This window comes from Balaenoptera musculus, chromosome 18, assembly GCF_009873245.2.
Source record: "Balaenoptera musculus isolate JJ_BM4_2016_0621 chromosome 18, mBalMus1.pri.v3, whole genome shotgun sequence".
NCBI lineage: Eukaryota > Metazoa > Chordata > Mammalia > Artiodactyla > Balaenopteridae > Balaenoptera > Balaenoptera musculus.
In genome coordinates this window covers 69,934,020-69,955,083 of record NC_045802.1, presented here as the reverse complement: position 1 = coordinate 69,955,083, position 21,064 = coordinate 69,934,020, and the positions used below count along the sequence as shown (strand labels likewise).

Below are 21,064 nucleotides of genomic sequence, written 5' to 3'. Positions count from 1 at the left end.
TATGGCAACTCTGTGTTTAGTTTTTTGAGGAACCGTATGTGTTTTCCATAGTGGCTGCACCACTTTACATTCTGGTGGTGTTTAGTCTTTGTTAATCAATTATTCCTCTCTTGCCACTCTGGAAACTATCCTCACTCCGGTGTTTTACCTGTCTCTTTAGAATCTTATCCCTATTTAGCCTGCGCCATTGAATTTTTACAGTTTCATTAAGGCTCGGATATGTAATTTTATTTATCCCTATGCATTTGAACTTGTGGGCCCCGGATTTCAGCCACACGTGTCTTTAGCAGCCTTTCAACAGATGCTCCTTCCACAGCCCTAAGCAGGGCACCTGGCAGGGCACTGAGCGGAAGCCACGGCCGCACTGCTTCCTGGGCCGCTTCTGGCACTCAGTGGCTTGTCTTCTGTCCTCCCCTAAAGGCCCGTGTCAAATGGTGACTGAGATGCTGGCTGCTTCCCTGTCCCCGTCTTCCGTGTACAGACCTCTGCATCATCGTTTCAGGGGGACCCTTCTTCCTGTGGCTCCTTCTTCAGGACCTCAACTCACACATCGTCTCTGAAACGTTAGCCTGTGCACCTGAGACACCCCGCGCCCCCATGGTCCAGGCCTACTGAGGAATAGACGTTATTGAAAGGACGTATTTGAGGATCACAGAATCTGCTTAGCAGACACTCAGATTCTGTGACTGAAGCGAGTGTGTGTGGATGTAGGTAGTAAGCACGCAGTGTAAAGGTCTGGGGACAGAGGACACCCAAAAAACCCATGCTGTAGAGGTGAAACCAAACAAATCGTATCCATTTAGTCTATTTAGAAAACGTGTCTACTTCCGCTTTCTGAGTTATTTACCCTCCTTTCAGCCTGTCTCTTCCTCTGTGTTACCACACGCTTGTCAACATGCAGGACGTACAACCCGAGACATTGCAATTTTCTGTGACAGCACTAAACGTGGAATTAGAGGAGCTTTGAGCTGGAAAAGTTGAGGCAGTCCCGGGGCTCACTGACACAGTTTTCCAGGTGCAGAAACTGAGCATCAGAGCCAGACTGGTCAGAATTCCAGAGAACTCCACCCCAGGCAGGGCTGAACTCCCTCCTCATGATTCGCAGACTCACCCTATAACTTACTGTCTCCCTCAGACCTCTTTACATTTCAGATCAGTGTTTAATTCAGAAGGAAACTCAAAAAATACCTTGCAAAGCTTAGCTGTATTCTTAATTTTGTAGTAGGAGGTTAGCGTCACTCACCTTTGGTAGAATGCTGGTGGAGAGGACAACCATGCAAACAGATGTGATGTGCCAGTTAGAACAAAAAGCAACAGCAAAATCCATCCCACGTGGGAAGGAAATCACAGCCCAAGAAACTGGCAATTTTCTTGTCACGATATTTCAAAAGAGGGTAAGAAATTGGGTACAGAAGATGAATACAAAACTATTCAGGTGGTGGTTTTTAACTCTCCATTCATTGTACAGTCAGGTAAAAAACAAAACATGTTTCCTTTTGATAGAACAATCCAATGAATGTCATTTAATGATAAAATTCACCCTGGGAGGTCACTTAGGAAATAAATAGCTATCAGGCATTTTTTGGTTGTTCGCCTTCAGAATCATAAGAACAAAAGAGAAAAGCTCAATGTTTAAAAAGTCAGAATGAACTAAACCTGATTGAAACAATTTATATCAGATAAAGGAAGCCCATAAGTAAGATCAACCTATAAACAGGGCATTTGGAAGATAACTAATCAAAAAGACATTTAAATTATACATGCTTTTAATGCTACATGGACCGTCTATAGTGGACTATTTTCCTTATTCTAGCTACACAGTAATCAAAGATAAAGCCAGTAAATAACAAACACCATGTTCTTATGGTGACTAATTGTCCAGCAGACAGTCTTTATTATTATAATTACTGTCATTACTTATGACAACTACTGCTATCATTTATCGATTGTTTATTATGTATCTGGCATCAGGCAAAAGGTTTTCCATCCATTGTGTTTTTTAATTCTCAAAATAAATCCATAAGGTATCATTATTCCCAATTGGTAAGTGACGAGAAAGAGATGAGAAAGAACTGATTCGCCCACAGTCACACACAGGCCACAGTTGGGAGCCAAGGCCTACTGCCCCGTGTGCCAAGGTCAAAGCCTGTGTTTTCTGTCTGCAGACTCTGCCTTATCTGTGAGGTCAGCCAAGAGTGACCACCGTTCCCTGTGGCTTGTCAGGATGGCTGGTCCATTGTAGAGTCTCATGATGGTGGAAGAGGAGACATGTTCTCCAATGTAATAATCCACCAGACGTCCTGCCTTCTCATCCTGAAGTCTTGAGGACACAGGGGTGAGTGTGAAGAAGAGTCATGTCCACTGCAAACCGAGGGCCACTCGGGGCTGGTCTCTGCCTTTGAATCTAGCCCCTTGCAAGGGAGTTTGTGTGATCTGTGTTCATTATGTGGACGAATTTCAACGTAAAAAGAATATACCCGGAGATTATCATACTAAGTGAAGTAAGTCAGAAGAGAAAGACAAATATCATATGCGGAATCTAAAAAAAAAAAAAAGGAACTTATTTACGAAACAGAAATGGACTCACAGATTTAGAGACTGAACTTATGGTTACCAGATGGGAAGAATGGGGAGGGGGGAGAGATGGATTGGGAGTTTGGGACTGACATTTACACACAGCTATATTTAAAATAGATAACTCACAAGGACCTACTGTAGAGCACAGGGAACTCTGCTCAATTCTCTGTAATAACCTAAATGGGGAAAGAATTTGAAAAAGAACAGATAATCTATACACGTGTATGTATAACTGAATCACTTTGCTGTATACCTGAAACTAACACAACATTGTTAATCAACTATACTCCAAGATAAAAAATTTAAAAACAAAACAAAAAACAAACAAAAAGAATATACCTGGGCAGCAGTGCAGTTTTACAAGATACTTATCAAGCTATGGACATTTGGTCAAGGATTAGAGGCAATAGCAGCAAAAATGAGTAAATATGCTTTTGATACAAAGTGAGATTGTAGGCACATTGACTAGAGATGTGGGAGAAAACTTTGAAAGTAACAAAAGATGTTATCTGGTACATTGCAGTCAGGTTCATACTTATTTGAACTAAATTCAAAATTCTACTGTGATACATCTATTTACTGTTTGTAATCTGCACCTACACGCGTCAATTTCTCCTGTGTATTTGAACTTAACTTTCTCTTTCCTTTTGAGATATGAGTATTTAAGTTTGCTTTTTTTTCTTGTGATGAGAGCTCTTAGGACTTACCCTCTTAACAACTTTCATATATAACATACAGTAGTGTTCATTATATTTATCCCTAGTACTTATTTACCTTATAAGTAGAAATTTATACCTTTTGACCGCCTTCATCCAATTCTCTCTCCCTCTACCCCTGCCTTGGGTAACCACAAATCTGGTCTCTTCCGCTATGAGTTTGTTTGTTTGTTTGTTTTTGAAGTATAATTGCCCTACAACACTATGTTAGTTCCTGTTATACAACATAGTGATGCAATATTTCTATATGTTTCAAAATAATCACCGCGATAAATCGAGTTACCATCTGTCACCATACAAAGATATTACATAGTTATTGACTATGTTCCCCACCCTGTACATTTCATACCCATGACTCACTATTTGGCAGCTGTTAAGTTTGCCTTCTAAATACTGCAAATTAACCAACAGTTTTATTTAAGTTGATTTTGAAAATGCATATTAGTTAATTTCTTTATTAGACATATTAGTAAAGAATATTTAACTTATTTGTCCTCTTTATAAAAAAAGTAAAAACCATAAAGCTCTTCGTAAAATAGAAAAGCCCTCCTTAAAATATGAGGTAGAAAAACCACAGATCATCAGCGTCACAGAAGTCAAAATGTGAGTCTTGAATGCGAATACAAACTTAAGGGATGACTTATAATTTTTGTAAATTCTTTTCTGGCAACAATAAATTAATTGGGCCTTTCAAGAGAATGAAAAAATTAGAGTAGACTGCAGCCTGCTAGATTCTTATACAGATACTCCCAAGTCACTTCTGAAGAAGGCTACTATGGAAACTGAAATTTGGGACTGACATTTTTCTCCAAGGGGTAGTATATTTTAGCTGTTACTTACTTTTGTGGTATTTTCCTCATTTAACTTTGGGTAGTATTGGCTACAAGATATAAACTCAGTTACCTGTGTGAGTCATAAATCAGGTGTATTAAATATTGATAAGAAATAACATCAGTGGTTATCTTCACCCCTGGTGGTGTTCGGTGCTTGGAACTACCCCTGTATTTTCCTGCAGGAGGATTGACAGTGAATCCACCTACACAGTCTAATGTTTCAGTTTTAGGATTTGCTTTACTTTAAAATTCCTTCCTATGTTTTTTTCTACTGGCATGCTATTATTTTTATAATTTGTCTCTTATTACATCTGATATTAAATATGGACATAAAATGTGGCGAAAGGAAATTACTTTTATTCAGATCATAATAGAATGTAAATTGAACTGTCTTGATGCTGCTGCTAAAAATTGATTCCTCAGATTTAAATGATGTTAAACCATATTTCATGTGGCTGTATGTGATATCAGATGAAAACTTACAAATGAATAGAAAATAGAAATTTATTATGTATCTATAAATATGATTTATTACAGAATGTACATTTTTATTGCAGTTGCAAAAAAGACACAGTAAAGACTAATCTGTAAAATATGTAATTGAGATTTATAATACTTTGTGAAAAAGCACCAAAGGGTTGTTTTCCCTGCATTAATCTTTATGTTTAGCGTTGCTACTGGGATTACTTACTGATTTTTATGAAAACACATGTAGAAGAGAAAACTAGGGTACTAGAATTCAACCAAAAGGGCTTACTTTAATCTGTGATAATTCTCTACTTGATCTCTGAAGGAATTCCTTTATCATGGGACAGGGAAAACGATGTATTTTTGTTAAATAGAGGATAAAATCCAGAAGGTTCAATAAGAGAAATAGTTATGAGAGCGTTTGGTCATATACCAGCATTTTATCCCTGGGTTCAGTCATCATAAATGCCCTCAGGTTACATGCAGAAGTGTGTGCTCGAGGTTTTCTAAAGGAACTAAGTCTTAGGGTTTCATTAGATTCTGACAGTGTCACAGACTTATTTAAACTAAAATTAGATATGCAGATAAATATTATTCAGAATATTAGGAAAAAAGGGGGTGTAAAGATAGAAATTGCAGACATGATTTTAAAAAAAGATATACACTGTCTAGTATGTAGCAGATAGGTGTTCAGAAGTTCTTGCATAATGGATTAGAAAAGGCAGCTGCTAGAGTGACTTTTCATTGGACAGTGAAAGAAGGAGTTTTGAAAGTGGATATCTGAGGGCATGAAGTGATGATTTTTTTCACATGATACATAGAAGACAGTACTCATTGGAAATATCTAGTGGTTTCCAAGAAATTAGCATGCTTATAGTTATATGTTAAGTATTTGTAGTTTATAAAAATAATGCTTTACTTTGTGACCACCTAGAGGGGTGGGATAGGGAGGGTGGGAGGGAGATGCAAGAGGGAGGGGATATGGGGATATATGTATACATATAGCTGATTCACTTTGTTATATGGCAGAAACTAACACAACATTGTAAAGCAATTATATTCCAATAAAGATGTGAAAAAAATAAACACAAGAGAAATTAAAAAAAATAATGCTTCAAATAACATGAGATTTAATGAAAGTAATAAATTCTGCCATATATAATTCCCTCCCTTTCTCTCTTTCCTTTCTTCCTTCCTTCTTTCATCTTCATGTTTCATGATATTTAATAAAACACTTGTAACTGTTTCCCTACCAATAGACACCTAAGTGATTTTCAGTGTGTTACTGCAAGTAATTCTGTGCTGAATATACACACTCACACACACACGTCCTGTGCATGTGTGTGAGTATTCTTTTTTTTTATAAAGTGAACGGTGTTTTCTTTTTAATTAATTAATTAAGTTTTATTTTTGGCTGCACTGGGTCTTTATTGCTGCGCACAGGCTTTCTCTAGTTGCAGCGAGCGGGGGCTACTCTTCGTTGTGGTGCGCGGGCTTCTCATTGCGGTGGCTTCTCTTGTTGCAGAGCACGGGCTCTAGGCGCGCACGCTTCAGTAGTTGTGGCACGTGGGCTCAGTAGTTGTGGCTCGCGAGCTCTAGAGCGCAGGCTTAGTAGCTGTGGCTCACGGGCTTAGTTGGTCCACGGCATGCGGGATATTCCTGGACCAGGGCTCGAACCCGTGTCCCCTGCATTGGCAGGCGGATTCTTAACCACTGCGCCACCAGGGAAGTCCCTGTACCCTTTCAGACTTTAAACTCACCTGCATATGAATAGGCATATGTATGTGTATATAAAACATGCGTAGTGCTGTTTCCTTATTATTCACATGAATAAATGTGCATCTACTTCACTTAGTTTAGCAGTTAGGTAATTTTTAATTCTATGATTGTCAAACATTTTATTTGTTCATTCTACAGTTGATAGACATCTTCTCCTTTTTGTGTGTGATTACTCACAGTGGAGTATTAAATATTCTTGCGTGAGTCTCTTTGTGCACAGTGTGAATAGTTCTCTGTAATAGATACCTGTAAATAGAAGTGCTAGGTATGCACATTTTTTGTTTAATAGATACTTCCAAATTGCTCCTATAAACTCCCACTAGCACTATGAGTACTATATGTTTTCCATTCAGCATGTCAGTATTTGATACTATCAAACTTTTAAATTTTATCCAATCAAATGGGTGTGAAAAGGTATTTATGTATCTTTCTAGTAACTAGCGAGGTTTTAGTCAAGTTAGACGTCTTCTCATATGTTTATTGGCCAATCAGATTTTTTTTCTTCTGTAAATTGCCGGTCTGTATATGCTTTGCCCATTTTTCTCTTGGGTTGTTTGCCTTATTCTTATATATGTTCTGGATACTTGACTTTTGTCTGATATTTGGAACTATTTGGCACTATTTGGCTGTAGTATTTCAGAGTTCATGAAAGTATAGATGCTGAACGTCTAGAACTCAGAAAGGTACAAGGGAACATTCTGCGCAGAAGCCATGTTCTAAGTAAGGATTTGGCTTGTGGAAAGAAAGAAAAGAGTGAGGTGTCATGGATGAAGGACTTACCACAAATGGGCAATGCAGAATCAGGAATGTCTTGGTCACAACACGGGCACCATAGAACAATATTGTCACCTATATCATGATGGAGAAATTAACAGGGCTGCTCTGTAGACTGGCAAATCCCATTACCCTTTCTTCTAACCCTGGGAAAGTATTTCTAGAGTGGAAAAAGATGTATGACAAGGGAGTGTATTAAGAGGGTATTAGAATCAAATCAAAGGAGGAATAGATGTAGCAAGAGAGGCACAGTTGATAGCTGCCTCCATTCCAAGAACAAAAAACAAAAATAATAGTGGATAAGTTCCTTGAGGGCATCGGTCAGGAACAAGGATACAGGTCTGAAGCCTGACTGCAGTTGATAACAAAAAGCCTTTGAGACAGATTCTAAGAACCTGAAAGACTAATAATGGGCCATTCCTTACAATCAGTGTCTTAAAAGGCAGTGAACTGTCTAATAGGATACAAAAATGGAGACTTTTTCCTTCCCCATCCTAATATTCTCCTGTAAAAAACAATTTTATATGGCACTGGAAATAATAGTATACAGCAAGAATCATACTTTGTGGCATTACTGAGCATCTCAAGTGTCTAAAAAGTAGAAAGCTAAAAACCAAATGACTTCTGCATGGAAAATGTCCCAGAAGTTGCGATTTTACTTTTAAAACAGAAAATTAGGGGGAAAAAACAACCTTAATCTAAAATCAAACCTCAAGTGGCAACGAGAGGTTTTCTAACAAGTATTTTATTTAAGGATGTTGCAAATTCATAATGTCCTCACTTTTTATTAATATTAGTGAGTTGTAATCTGAGGAAACTAGGAAAGTCTTGTAAAATTCTTCATAGCTGAGAAGTTGTCACACATATATGTAAGACTTGCTTTGTTGTTGTTGTTTTTATAAGTTGAAAACCTGCAGGTAGATTTAGAATACTGAATAGCTTAGGGTACACTCAGTACGAACAGGCAGAAAAAGATGGAAGATAAAATTATCAGGATGCCAAGAAATGTTCTCATCACACAGGAGTGAGAAATGAGATGGGCAGAGAGAACAGGAGCCATGTCTATCATGAGAAACGTAAGAAGAATTTGATTTTAGGGATTATGTACTTGAGATCAGTTTCGAAAGAAAAACGCCTATTTACAAATCCACAGAGGCTTAGGGAATAATTATTATTTTTAATAAATTGTAATTTTCTGTTGGTATATTTTTACAACCCTGGACTATGGACTTCATTTAAAGCAAAATGATAATTAGGTATGTTTTCTGATTATAGTAGAGTCCACCGTTTAAAAAGGCATCCAAATTCAGCCTTCTTTGTTTATTATATACAAGGAAATCCTTTTCCTATACAACAAATGGGTATTTTCAAACTCCATGAGTACTAGTGGGTGTATAGAATGTACAAGGTTGCTTGAGTTAAAATGTTTTGTTTCATTATAAAAGTAAAACACAAGCATTCTAGGAGTGTTTCAAAATGTAAAGGTATGTAACAAAAAGTCACCTTGAAAACATGGTTTACATATTTTCCAAAAGTGAAATGAAATACAATAAAATCTATTTCAGGCCAATATTTTGAAAATGATTAAATCTCTTTGATTCAGAGGGTATATACTTACTGAACATTTCATTTTTTAAAGCAAAATGTTTCATCCTCCAGAACTATAGCTATTTCTCCTTTGGAGGTCTATATGATTGAGTCACAACCCCCCCAATACAGTGGCTGGTCTGGCACAGGATAGAGCAAGGCTCAAACTAGAGGGGCTAAGACGGACAGGCAGGGAGGCTGGAGGAACTGAGAGGTCTTGATGATGAGGTTCACCAAATAGAGCAGATTAGGACTGAAGAAGCCCAAATGCCAGCAGAGAAAAGAGTTCCTGAGCTTTCGTATATCTGGCTACACCCTTGGGAGTTCCCTGCACTCGTCTGCTAAGAGATGCCTCTGACAGCTCTGTATATCCCATTCATGTTCAGCATGGGGTGCATTCTGTCTGCAGGTACTGCCCCTCTAATTGTACCCAGCTCATGATCCCCAATCTGTACAACTCAGAGCAACATCCAGCAACACTTTACCCATGTTTGGGTGTTCATTAGATACTTATGGGATTGTATTTCCCTTTCCTTTGGTCCAGGTTTATTGAGTTTGTAGGGTAGTTGGGGACTTCTGTCTTTGTGGGTCATTTGTCAGCTTTGATGAAATCCTCTATGTGTAAAAAAAATCTTGCCCGGTGCCATAGTCACTCTCCAAATGCATTATATTTAGTTGTATCCACAAAGCTTTTTTATTTTTATTTTATTTTATTTTTGGCTGCTTTGGGTCTTAGTTGTAGCATGCAGGATCTTTTATTGCGGCGCGTGGGCTTCTCTCTAGTTGTGGCGTGTGGGTTTTCTCTTCTCTAGTTGTGGCACAGCCTCCAGGGCGCATGGGTTCTGTAGTTTGTGGCACACGGGCTCTCTTGTTGAGGCATGCGAGCTCAGTAGTTGTGGCACGCGGGTTTAGTTGCCGCGCGGCATGTGGGATCTTAGTTCCCCAACCAGGGATCGAACCCACGTCCCCTGTGTTAGCAGGCAGATTCTTTACCACTGTACCACCAGGGAAGTCCCCACAAAGCTCTTTTAAGATCTAAATGTTATTTTCTGGTCAAATGTACTGGCTTCACTGTTCCAACAATGTCCATGCTTAGGGATCCTGAACTTTTTCAGAAAGAGTATATGGAACAGTAGGATGATCATTTTCTATTGTTGATGCCAGCATAATCTCATCTTGCTCTTCCTGTAGGAAGCTGTCTGGGGACACAGTGTTTCATCTTTTACATTTATCAGACATAGACTGAGCACTGAATGCAAGTCTAGGGATGGGAAGAGGGGTGGGGATGGGATAGAACAGATTAAGGAATTCATAATCTAGTTGGGGATATAGATTTGTAAATAATGTACTTCTGTACAAAAAAAGGAACGTATTTTTTTCTCAATTATCATTGGGTCATCCCAGAAGAATTGGCATTTCGGTGAATGCCAAAAAAGGGAGTAAGGAATTTTTTAGCTTTTTACAAAAATAATGGGATAATTCACATATATATATATATATAAAAGAATAAACATAAGGAACATTTCTGTGAGTTACGTAAACGTAACAATAATAAAATGAACAGTGGTTAGCCCACCAACCAACTTAAAACATAACCTTCCTAAAACCCGAGGCTCCAAGGGTGGCCCCTGGCCCCTCTAGAGGTAACCACTCCAGGGAAGGGTGTTAAAGACAGGCAAGAAAGCCAACTTTGTTTTAGAGATCACACAACCAGAGAAAATAAAATACAGGACTATCTAGTTGATTCGTTTGATCGGTTGTATCATAGGGAATCCTGAGTGATACAGGAGGATGTAATGGAGGGCTGAGACAGATGTGGAGTGTCAGGCTGAATAGTGACATCGTAAAGCAATCAGGGAGTAGTCGCTGATTATCAGAGCTACCACACCATGTCGTGTGGGTTTAATTTGATGACACTCACAAGGGAGAAGTTAGATTTTCTGGACAATGGCCCTGGTGCTCAATTTTCACCTGTAGATATTGGCGAGCCAATGCCTAACAAAGGTGAATCAGATCAAAATTCTTAATGTCATTGATTCTGTAGCATCTCCAGAGCATATCTAGTTCATGACTAAAATTTCTTGCCATCATCTTGTAAAATTATACTTAGTGCATCCTTATTATAAAGATGTTCCATATCAAGCATATTGTTTATATCAATAATTACATGTTCTTAAAAAGATGTTTTGTAAAATAAAAAAAGTGGAAACAAAGTTAAAAGACCTGAACAACCTTTCAAAATATTTGACTGAATAGTTCCCCTAAATTACATTTGACTTTGGTTAATTTATAGAAAGCCCTAAAGTGAGGAGAAAAAGAGGAAAATACATTGAATATTGTGCAATTAAAGTAAAAAGAAAAACTAGAAACATGTAGGTTAATTTTGCTTGGTAGTTACAACAATTTATTTTTAAAATGAAAAGGCATTAAGCAATCTAAAATTACATCAAATATTTTATATTTAGCATCATAAAATTACTTATTTGCATCATTATATTTAGCATCATAAAATTTCTTATTTGCATCAATCAGTGAAGCAATTTTTATCATAAACTATTCTGTGATACTCTACAGAATGACATAATTTTTAAATTAGAAAGGACTATAGTGGTCCCAACCTGTGAGGTCTTTAGAAAGGGAACGTATAAACTGAATGTTGTTTGTTTTTCTCTTGCAATATATGCAAGAAATTAAAACAAGAATTTTCCACGGTACAGGTATAAAAGGGTGTATTCTTTACAAGAAAGCATAGTGCTGAAGGATGGCTAAAATTTCCATCCAAGAAAAATTTAGCGCTTGAACTTAAGGAAATGGAAAATTTCTTTGCTGGACCTCATAATATTTTCAGTGCCTATTAAAAGTCAGGAAAGATGAATGTAGAAATAAGATGTTTCTTGAAAACATGGCATAAATAGGTAATTTTGAGAAATCCCTAAGATGTATTGGTTCAATTAGATGGTAGGCAGTGCCAGAATTTTGTGTAGATGGAGAATAAATCTAGAATCCTTGGAAGTCTCTCTAATCCAAATGTCTCTCTCAGTGGTTCACATGAAATGCCTGGATACTTTCTTAAGAGCTCTTGGAGACAGTGTATGTAGTTCAGTGAGATTAAGGGTCATTTGAATTTAGAGGGATAGCATGTAATTTGATCTATTGACTCAAAAGTATGATAAATTAGACCACTATCATCTGTTGCTGTGTAGGAGAGGAAGAAGACGGGACATAACCAGTTCTGATGAGAGGAACACGGTTGGGCTTTTTACACTTTATTGAGTGGCTTCCTATATACAATCTAAGTATCTTCACAGTACAGAATAAACAAAGTTTAATTCATTCTTTTAATTAGTGTCAGAGCTCCAGCTGCAACTTGAGTATTAGATGGCTTAGGTTATCTTCCAATTTGAACACACTGAAAGACTTGGAAAGAAGACAAAGAAGAAGGTAATAAACCCTGTCCTATCCATCAGTTATTTCAGGGGAGATGCCAGGACTCAGGATAAATCAAGAGCGTATTAACTAAGAAGGAAAAACAGGACAGGCAGCTTTCAAAGGAGGAGTCAAGTCTTGCCAACTCTGAGTACCTACCTCTGCCATGATAGTTAATTTTTCCCCTCTTAGAAAGAATCTGCATCTGAAATGTCTAAGTATATGCTTTCTAGTCTTTGTGTTAATTACATTGAAGAAACGTTATCATTAGATTAATTAATAGAGGTGATTACTTGATATTAATCATTATCATTGATTCACCATTATTGCTATAAATCAGTGAATTAATTCTCTTAATGGCTTTTTTTGAGAGATTATATGTTTATGGAGTGATATGCAGATTCTTAGGGGAACAGTTTTCTTCTGTTATATCTTAAATTAACATAGACTATCTCCTTCAATTTCTCCATAGAAACTTAGTATAGAAAAGATTGTTCAGTCAGCTGTGAATTCATCTAGCCCTCCTATCATTTAGGAAGATTGCTCCATGTTTTCTGAAGGATAAAATGTGAAATGTCTTGTTGAAATTAAATGCTACTGTATCTACTTTTCTAGTAATCCTATCAATCAATCAATCAATCAATCAGTACCTAAATAAAAATTTTAAAAAGGAAAGGAAACCAGATTGGAACCGATGCCTTCCTAGTGAGCTTTGTTGGCTCTTGGTAGTTTTCACTTTCTTTTCTAAAGGTCTGCAGAGTATCTAGACTTTCTAAGATTAGTGGTTATTTTATATGATTGATAATTTTTCTTTCTCAAAGTCAAGGCTACTTTGGCTTTTTGCTGGTTTGATAATTGTCCTCATTTTTACCAGTTTTTCTCAAGGATTACAGCTTATTTTATTTACTAGTAAACAGTCTGTTAGGTAGTGTGATTAGGATACCTTACCCACATTTTCTTTCCCTTACATCCCTTAGCCTGCCATTCCCTACTACTGTCTTGGTTGTGTTCTATGCAGTTTAATGATTATCTTCCTCAAGGTATTAGATCAATCACTCCCTTGTTTTTCCTCATGTTCCACATTGCCAGGAATCATCATTACTTTGCAGATTTCAGCCTCATTTTAACCCTGGCCTTCTTGACACATTATGTACGAAGACCTGCCAACCTAAGATATTTGTTTTTAGTTATAACACGTGAAAAAGCCATGTGCCTTTTTCACGTGTTATTTTATGAAATATGCGCTCCTCAGAGAGTCTCTAGGTAGTCAGCTTGGTTTCTTTAGGAATTTCTTTATCGTCTTCATGGGAGTATTTGTTTTTTGTGTTGACTAAGTGTTACTCCTTGAGGCCCCTCCTAGCTTCCACCCAGTGCCCTTTTCATTCGAAAAACATTTCTTTCCATTTGGGAAACTCTTCCTTAGGTTGTCATTGGAGGCAGTTTCTAGGAAACATTACTTCTGCATCTCCCAGCAGTGTCCTCCACCCACCCGCAGAAGTGGTAGTGACTAATAGGTATACCCTCGGGTGAGAACTTAAGTACAGACAATCCAACAGATCTTACCGGCTTCCAGATGACATGTTCAAGGCAAAGTGTGCTCACCTGCCATTGTTCGGGACGCTGCTGCTCCTGGGTGTTAATGGAACTTAAACGATGGGTCCATGCATGTTAGTGCATCTGTGACTTACGAAATTCACTTTTATCAGTGTAATTCGTGATTTGTATTGAGCTGAAAAATTCTTCTGTGCATTTGTTCAAATAGAGAAAATAGAGAACTAAGTGATTCCTGGGTATATGTGGGATGTGCCATAGGGTAGGTGCCCCCTGGGTATGTTGTATTTTACTAGAAACTAGAGAAATCACAGTGATGGAACTATGCTGGCTGTAAACTATAGACACCATCTGCCGTAGAGGGAACACATTAGGAAAATGCCACCTGTTCCTACATTAGTTTGGCCCTGGCCTCAGAATTTCACATGTACTCTTATGTTTTGTTTGCAGTTGCTCTGACTCATGCAGCTAGCGAATGACTAATGAGATTTTTACACATTCCAACTATGAATATCCTATTATCTGATTCAGGTTTGATTTTATTTTCTTTCTAGTGTATATGTATGTGTTTCTTTACTGTTTTTCTGTCAGTTCCTTTCCTGACCGATCAGTTATTTGAGAAAATATTTTTATTCGTTCAACAATTGTCTGTTGAGGACCTGCTAGGATATAGTGAGCAAAACTGACAAAACGTCCTTGCCTTTGTGGGGCTTACACATTCTATCAGAGGAGACAGGACATAATCAGGATCAATAAGTAAAATAAGCAGTGTGTAATGCGGTGACAAGTGTTAAGGAGAAAAGGAAAGCAGGCAAGGGGGAATGGGGATGCTGTGAGCAGGGATTGCGATTTGGGGTAGACTAGCTGTGAAGGCTTCCTGTAAATAAAAATGTGATCAATGTGCTGGAGGAAGCCCTGTGGCTCTCGGGGGGTGGGGGTAAGACTGTGCAAAGCGGAGGGACCATCCAGTGCAAAGGCCCTAGGAGAGAGCATGCTCAATACTCTCTCTTGATACGAAGAAGCGCTTATCTCGAGAGTAGAAGGGGAGTCAGAAAGGCAACAAGGGGCAGATCATGTAGAGCCTTCTGTGTCCATGTAATGACTTTGGCTCTTACTCTTAAGTGAGATGGAAAGCCCGGGGGTCATTCGGAGTAGAAAAACAAGGCTGATCAGAAACAACGTGCTTGCTGGGTTAGGAATAGACTGAAGAGAAGCACCAGCAGAGGAGGGGGACCCCTTAGGACACGGTTGTAATAACCCATGTGAGAGATGGTGGTGGCTTGGACCAGAATGGTAGCCATGGAGGCCGGGGGGAAGATTCTGGATATACAGTGCTTGTGGAGTTCATGGGTTTTACTGATAGATTGGCTGAGTATTAAAAGGGAAAGATCACTCCAAGGTTTTTGACCTGAATGATGATGAGAAAGAGTCACTGTTAACTAATGGAAGAGCACATTTGGGGAAGGATGGGAAGATGAGGATCTCACCTTCATCACAGATTACATTTGAGGGATTTGATTAGACTGAAGATGCTACAGCTGTTGGAACCTCTTCATGTAACTTTTTCTTTTAAAACAGGAAACTTGATTGACTAATGAAAAGTGCACACGATTAAATTAAGAAAGCTTACATCCTTGACTCTACAATGAATCAGTGAGACCTGCTTAATTTTGGTCAGAAATACAAAGTCAGCAGTGGCTGAGATGAGCATATTCTCTATAAAATAAAATGATCAGATTTGCAAAAGCTTGGCTACACAATGTGAATTTCACTTAAACCATGTGGCATTCTTCTAGAATCATCAAACATCCTGCTTTAGGAATTCTCTGCTAATAGATAAAATAGCTTGGTTGATGTGCTGAAGTGGCCAATGTGGCCAATGAGCATGTTTTGACTGACGGTTAAGCGTGGACACCCTACATTTCGTCAGATTCTGCAGGGTTAGATCTATATCTCACTGGGATGGCCACTGTTACGATCAGAAATTATGAGTTCAAGTAGTTTGGGTGGTTTGCCGGAATACTTCCTGTTCCAGTACTAAAGATTTCTCATATTTCTTTGACTCGAAAAACAAGGTTCAGACTGATAGTCCTTTCCAGTATGTGACTTTCTGTGAGTGTGTCTGAGTTTAGAAATATTGAAGTGTGTGTGTGTGTGTGTGTATCTATTATTCTTAGGACTTTGCCTACGTGTTAATATTTTACAGCAAGAAATAACACTCCTTTGGCAAATTTTTCGGAGCATTGAAATGAGATAAAGTATAGCTCTTATTCTTGAGAAGTAATTCATCGCTTCATATTGTTAAGTCATAACCATTTCATTAGTCATGAAACCCAAACCTTGTATTTAAAAAGTAACAATCTCTTGTTTAAAGTATCTCCTTTGAACATTTCCAAGAATCTTAAGGAAGTCTTTATATGACATTAAGTTGTTAATTTTACCTTGTTATTTCAGATCTGTGATTAGAATTCATCCTTTGGGCTGAGAGTCTGTGTAGAATAAGAATTCCTGTGGTCCAGCATGCCAGTAATTCCGGGCAAGGTTAATAGAGTGGTTTTCTGAGAAAAAAGAGCTGTTTTATGGAAAGCCTTTTGGAACTTTGCCTTGTTTTGTTTTCCTGAACTACCAAATCTGCTTCAAGTATTTGTATGAGATCCTAACATGTTTATATATTAATTTTGAGATAACATATTTTTCCAGACTGACATTTCCCTGGACACCAGCCATTTCTGTGAACACTGCCCATGGAATATAAGCTACTATTAGTCTGTGTAACAGTTGGGGTAAAGTAAGCTCATAAGAGAGAACCCCAAAATGGGACGGCGCAAGCAAAATACAAGTTTATTTCTGTCTGAAGTCATTGTCCTGTGGGCCTGGGTGGGTGAGCGTGTATGGCAGCCCTGCCATCCTCAGCACATATTTTCCTAGTTTGCCCTTGGCCTCTCTGTTTGTATCCGGTGAAAGGGAAGGGAAAAACGAGTCCAGTGAAAGGGTTTTCGTAGATGGTGTGGAAGTTGCCCATATCAGGGAGAACTTTGTCACGAGGCCACATGTCCTTGCAGGAGATTCCAGGAAATATATTCTCCAGCTGAGCAGCCATATGCCCACAAGAAGGGGAGGAAGAGCCTGGAAAGCGACCAGCAAAGGACAAAATGCCCAGTCCATTAAAAATACCTTCTAAAAACCAGCCATTTAGATTCAGGTGAAAACAAATGCATTTTATATCATGAACTTCTCAATTTTATGTTCTACTTCTCAAATATTCGTATCACAGAACAAAGTCATAGAATTTCAGATAGTATCACTGAATGCCCAGAAGGTACACACCCAAACTAAAGTGTCACTTTTGAATTTTATGTGGTTCTGTTTTACCTCATAGACTCTCCCCATAAGTGAAAGTGACTAAATTTTTGCCCTACTTTAAAGTTTTAATCTGGAGTTAAATCTGTCTCCATCTACTCATGTGAGACAACAATCTGAGGAACTTCTAGGACGTGGAGAGGAGGCCCATCAGTGTTCTTTGCCCACCCCAAACAGAAACACCAAAGAACCATTGCAAATCCAGAAACACTGGAGGAATTTTCACCGCCCCTCCCCTCCCTTTCCTTGGGGCTAGTCTGTTTAATTTTAAAAGCAGAATTTTGCTTTCACAAAGTATACCAGCCAGGAATTTGTTCAGATTCCTCAAAACCAAGCCAAGAAAAGTTTCAGAAAGTTCAGACATGTGTGGCCGAGTGGAAAGAACAGAGTTTTTAGAGGCAGGCACAGACGCATGGGAATACTGCTCCAGACGGTCACTTCTGGATGACCTTTGGCAAGCTTCTGTTGACTTAAAAAAAATGCACAATGTGAGAGTTGCGAGTCAAGTTTCATTTGGGGCAAAATGAGGACTACAGCCCGGGAGACAGCACTTGAGATGGCTCTGAGAAACTGCTCCAAAGAGGAAGTGGGGGAAGGTCAGTATATATGTGATGTTGGTGAGGGGGACCAATCAAGCACATATTTTTTTGCCGAAGGTTTCTGCTAGTCATGAGGAGCAGACGTCACCATGAAGGATTTTAGTGCTTTTCTAGATATGAGGAGATACAAGAATTGGGCTCTTCAAAATGGCTCCTGAAAATATCTCTCTGAAGACCTGTTCGGCCAGTTTTCCCCAGAGCACAGAGGGCCTCATTTCTGATCTCCACCCTGAAGTCCTTTCAGGGGGTGTTGAAAGTCAACAGCTGCAACAGCACATGATTTAATCCTTGTAGAGGTAGATGGCAAATGCTAAAGGCAGGTGCCAATTTGTGGTTGATACTTCTTAGCCTCATTGGGCCACAGTCTCCTCATTTATAAATGAGGAGAGGTAAGAATGAACTTTGTGTCGATACAGAATTAAAACGTGTAAAGGGCCCCGCATGTACCAGGATGGTTCTCTCCATCTGCGTGATCTATGACGGTCCCAGGGAGCCGGGGTCATTGCTCCTCTGGCTCCGTGGCCAGGGGTCTGTGGTTTCTTTGGGCAGGAGCTGCCTAATGCAGCCCAGGGTGTCACTGCGCTGCTCGGAACCGAACCGGCCTGAGGCCTGGGTTTTTCCCCCGAGACAAAGGGGAGCTTTGGTCACAAAGGCACCCAGTGACCTCTGTAATGCGGGCAGGAGAATGCAGCTGCGCCCCTGTTCTGGCTGAGTCCACATTGATCTGGGGGTTGAATTCAAGATACTAATTGCCAGTCAACACAAGGATCAGCATTTGTCTTTAAGCACCAGGAAGTAACGGTGAGGCCTGAAAAGCCAAATCAAGGACTTGCTTTTCCACTCGTTTCCAACATCAGAAAATATTTATATCCAAATATGATGTAAAACAGTACCAATGTTTAGGATTTTCAAACAGTGCTCTTTATATAAAATAATCACGATTTTCTAGCTTCTGTATTGTTTTCCAGTGCTTTTTCAGTTTTTCATAAAACAGAACTGATTTTTTCCCCAGTATTTTCATCTCTTGATTTCTAGTTGCCCAAATGAGCAAAGAAAATACTTATCACTGAGGAATGTGCATGACTTGACTGTACAGCATCTACCCACAGTAGCCAAATGTATGTGGTTTTTTAAAGAACATTCTTTGAGTCTCTTCTGTTGCCTTGATCTTCATGGCCCAGAAGGAGCTGCTCACGCCTGCCCATTGCCATGGATATTTCCAGAACAGCATGCACTCCAAGCCTGCCCCACACTTGGCTCTTCCAGCAACTGGAGACATCTCTTCAAAAGCCCACCTTACACCCCGGAAACGACAGGGAGGAGCCTGGGCTCTTAAAGGCCAGGAAAATGCATCCGACAACAGCACCTGAACTTCCCCCCAGCCAGGAAAGTCTGATGGGAACAGTGGCAGAGGGCTGGGAGGAGGGGCACCCCTCTGCAGGAACAAGGCCTCGTCCTATCAGGAGGGCAGCCCCAGGGGCCCTCCCCTCCTTTCCCCTGAGCAGGGATAACCCTCAGGGGCAGGAGATGAGCCTCTACTTGCCCTCAGCTTGAGGGTTACACAGTCTCAGAAGGAGACATCAGAATTGTGACCACCACAGCCAGAAGCCCCCTGCTCCGTGGCAGCACGGGCTGTGGAGGGAACAGGAGGAGAAGGAAGCATCCCTGGAGGCTGGAGTGAGCCTGCTGGCGGGAGAAGGAAGCAGTGGCCGCACGTGCCCTGCAGGGGACTCGGGTCCATCAAGGCAGAAGCCGGACAGTGGCACAGTGGTGCTGTGGATGAGGTCCAGGGAACACGTGTTCGAATCCTGCTTTGGATTCGAACTTGCCTCCACCCCAGCTTCTTCCTCTGTAAATGGGGTTAAAATACTACGGCAGCCACTTCGGTGAACAGAGTGATATTATAATGCCTGGAATTCCGAGGGTGGGGTGTGTACACTGGAGCAGATCTGTGAGCGCACAGTGCTTTCAGACCTTGAGAGTAAAACCAAGGATTTATCTGCCTAGCTGAGGACCCATATGAGAGAAGGGTCCCCTGAGGCAGTAGAATGAAGGTAACGGGGTGGGTGGGGAGGAAGTAGAGCCATTAAGCTAGAGTGAGGCCCTGGGGAGGGAGCTGGGAACAGGCAGCTTCTCTGTGCCACGGGGCATCCTTAGGAGGCAAAGTGGGTCTGCCGCCCCGGTGCCAGGAGCCCTGGCAGCTGGTGTGGGTCACCAGTTGGCCCCAGGCACGATCTCTTCATAGAAATCGAGGCAGACAGTCCAGGTTTGGAGCCCGTTCAGGAAGGCAGCTGAGCAGCCTGTTCTTCTCATTATCCAAGACATCCTTCCTTCCCTTTCACATGCGCTTTCTCTCTGCAAATTTCCGTCAGCCCCTCTCCCTGACCTGCTCTCTGCTTTTTTACTTTCATTGGCTCACTTAACCTACTTGTCTACGTTTTGTCCAGATGAGCCTATCATTATGTCATAGGCCAGGCTGCTCTTGCGGAGTTTACGGTCTCCGGGGGGAGGAAAATAAAGAAATGTACACTTTAAGATCCGGACAGGGCTTCCCCTGGTGGCGCAGTGGTTGAGAGTCCACCTGCCAACACAGTGGACACGGGTTCGAGCCCTGGCCCGGGAAGATCCCACATGCCGTGGATCACCTAAGCCTGTGAGCCACAACTGCTGAGCCCGTGTGCTGCAACTACTGAAATCTGCGCGCCTAGAGCCCGTGCTTCACAACAAAAGAAGCCACCGCAATGAGAAGCCCGTGCACTACACGGAAGAGTAGCCCCCGCTCGCCGCAACTAGAGAAAGCCTGCATGCAGCAACGAAGACCCAACACAGCCAAAAATAAATTAAAAAAAAAAAAAATCTGGACAAACTTTTTAAACTACTATATCCTGCCGATAAAATAAGATAAATAATGGTATGTCCTATGTTGCAGAGGATTAGCTCATGCCTTAAAATCAAAGCTTTGGGGGAAAACAAGGCAAGAGATATGGTTGGGTGAGAATTTGTCATGCAAATAAGATCAGTCTGTTCTCTGTTCTCTCTTTTTAAAGCAAGAAGTATTCAAGAATCCTAGGTCAAAACAGAGGGTTTAAAAGGCTGGAAAAACTAAATGGGCCAAAGGAAAGAGCCTTTTCACTCAAGTAGCTATGTAGATGGTCAAAGTCCTTGTGCCCACTTTAAACTTCAGCAGTTTGTGCTGACAGTGTGATATAAGTCTATCAAAGTAATAGCAAATTTATTCAAGTTTAAGAGAATAACAAAACACAGCTAACATAGTGGGTACTTATTCCCAATTCTTAAGTCAATACCATTGATGAGAAGGCAAAGAATGGTGGTGTTAATCAAGTAAGAGATTTGGGTAAAACATTCAACTCTATTTCCTCATCTTTCAAATAAG

At 40.1% G+C, this 21,064-nt stretch overlaps 1 protein-coding gene across 7 annotated transcripts in view; it reads left to right on the top strand.

The window, feature by feature from the left end:
- NALCN (sodium leak channel, non-selective) overlaps window positions 1–21,064 on the top strand; it is a 280,557-nt gene that overhangs the window by 51,357 nt on the left and 208,136 nt on the right. The window contains exon 1 of one of the 7 annotated variants that reach the window (XM_036831756.1): window positions 19,659–19,724. The exons of the other annotated variants lie outside the window; for them this stretch is intronic. Within the exon in view, the coding sequence (XP_036687651.1) occupies window positions 19,719–19,724 (6 nt within the window). The 5' untranslated portion in view covers window positions 19,659–19,718. Of the gene's footprint in view, window positions 1–19,658; window positions 19,725–21,064 lie in introns of those variants that run through there. 7 annotated transcript variants of the gene reach the window in all.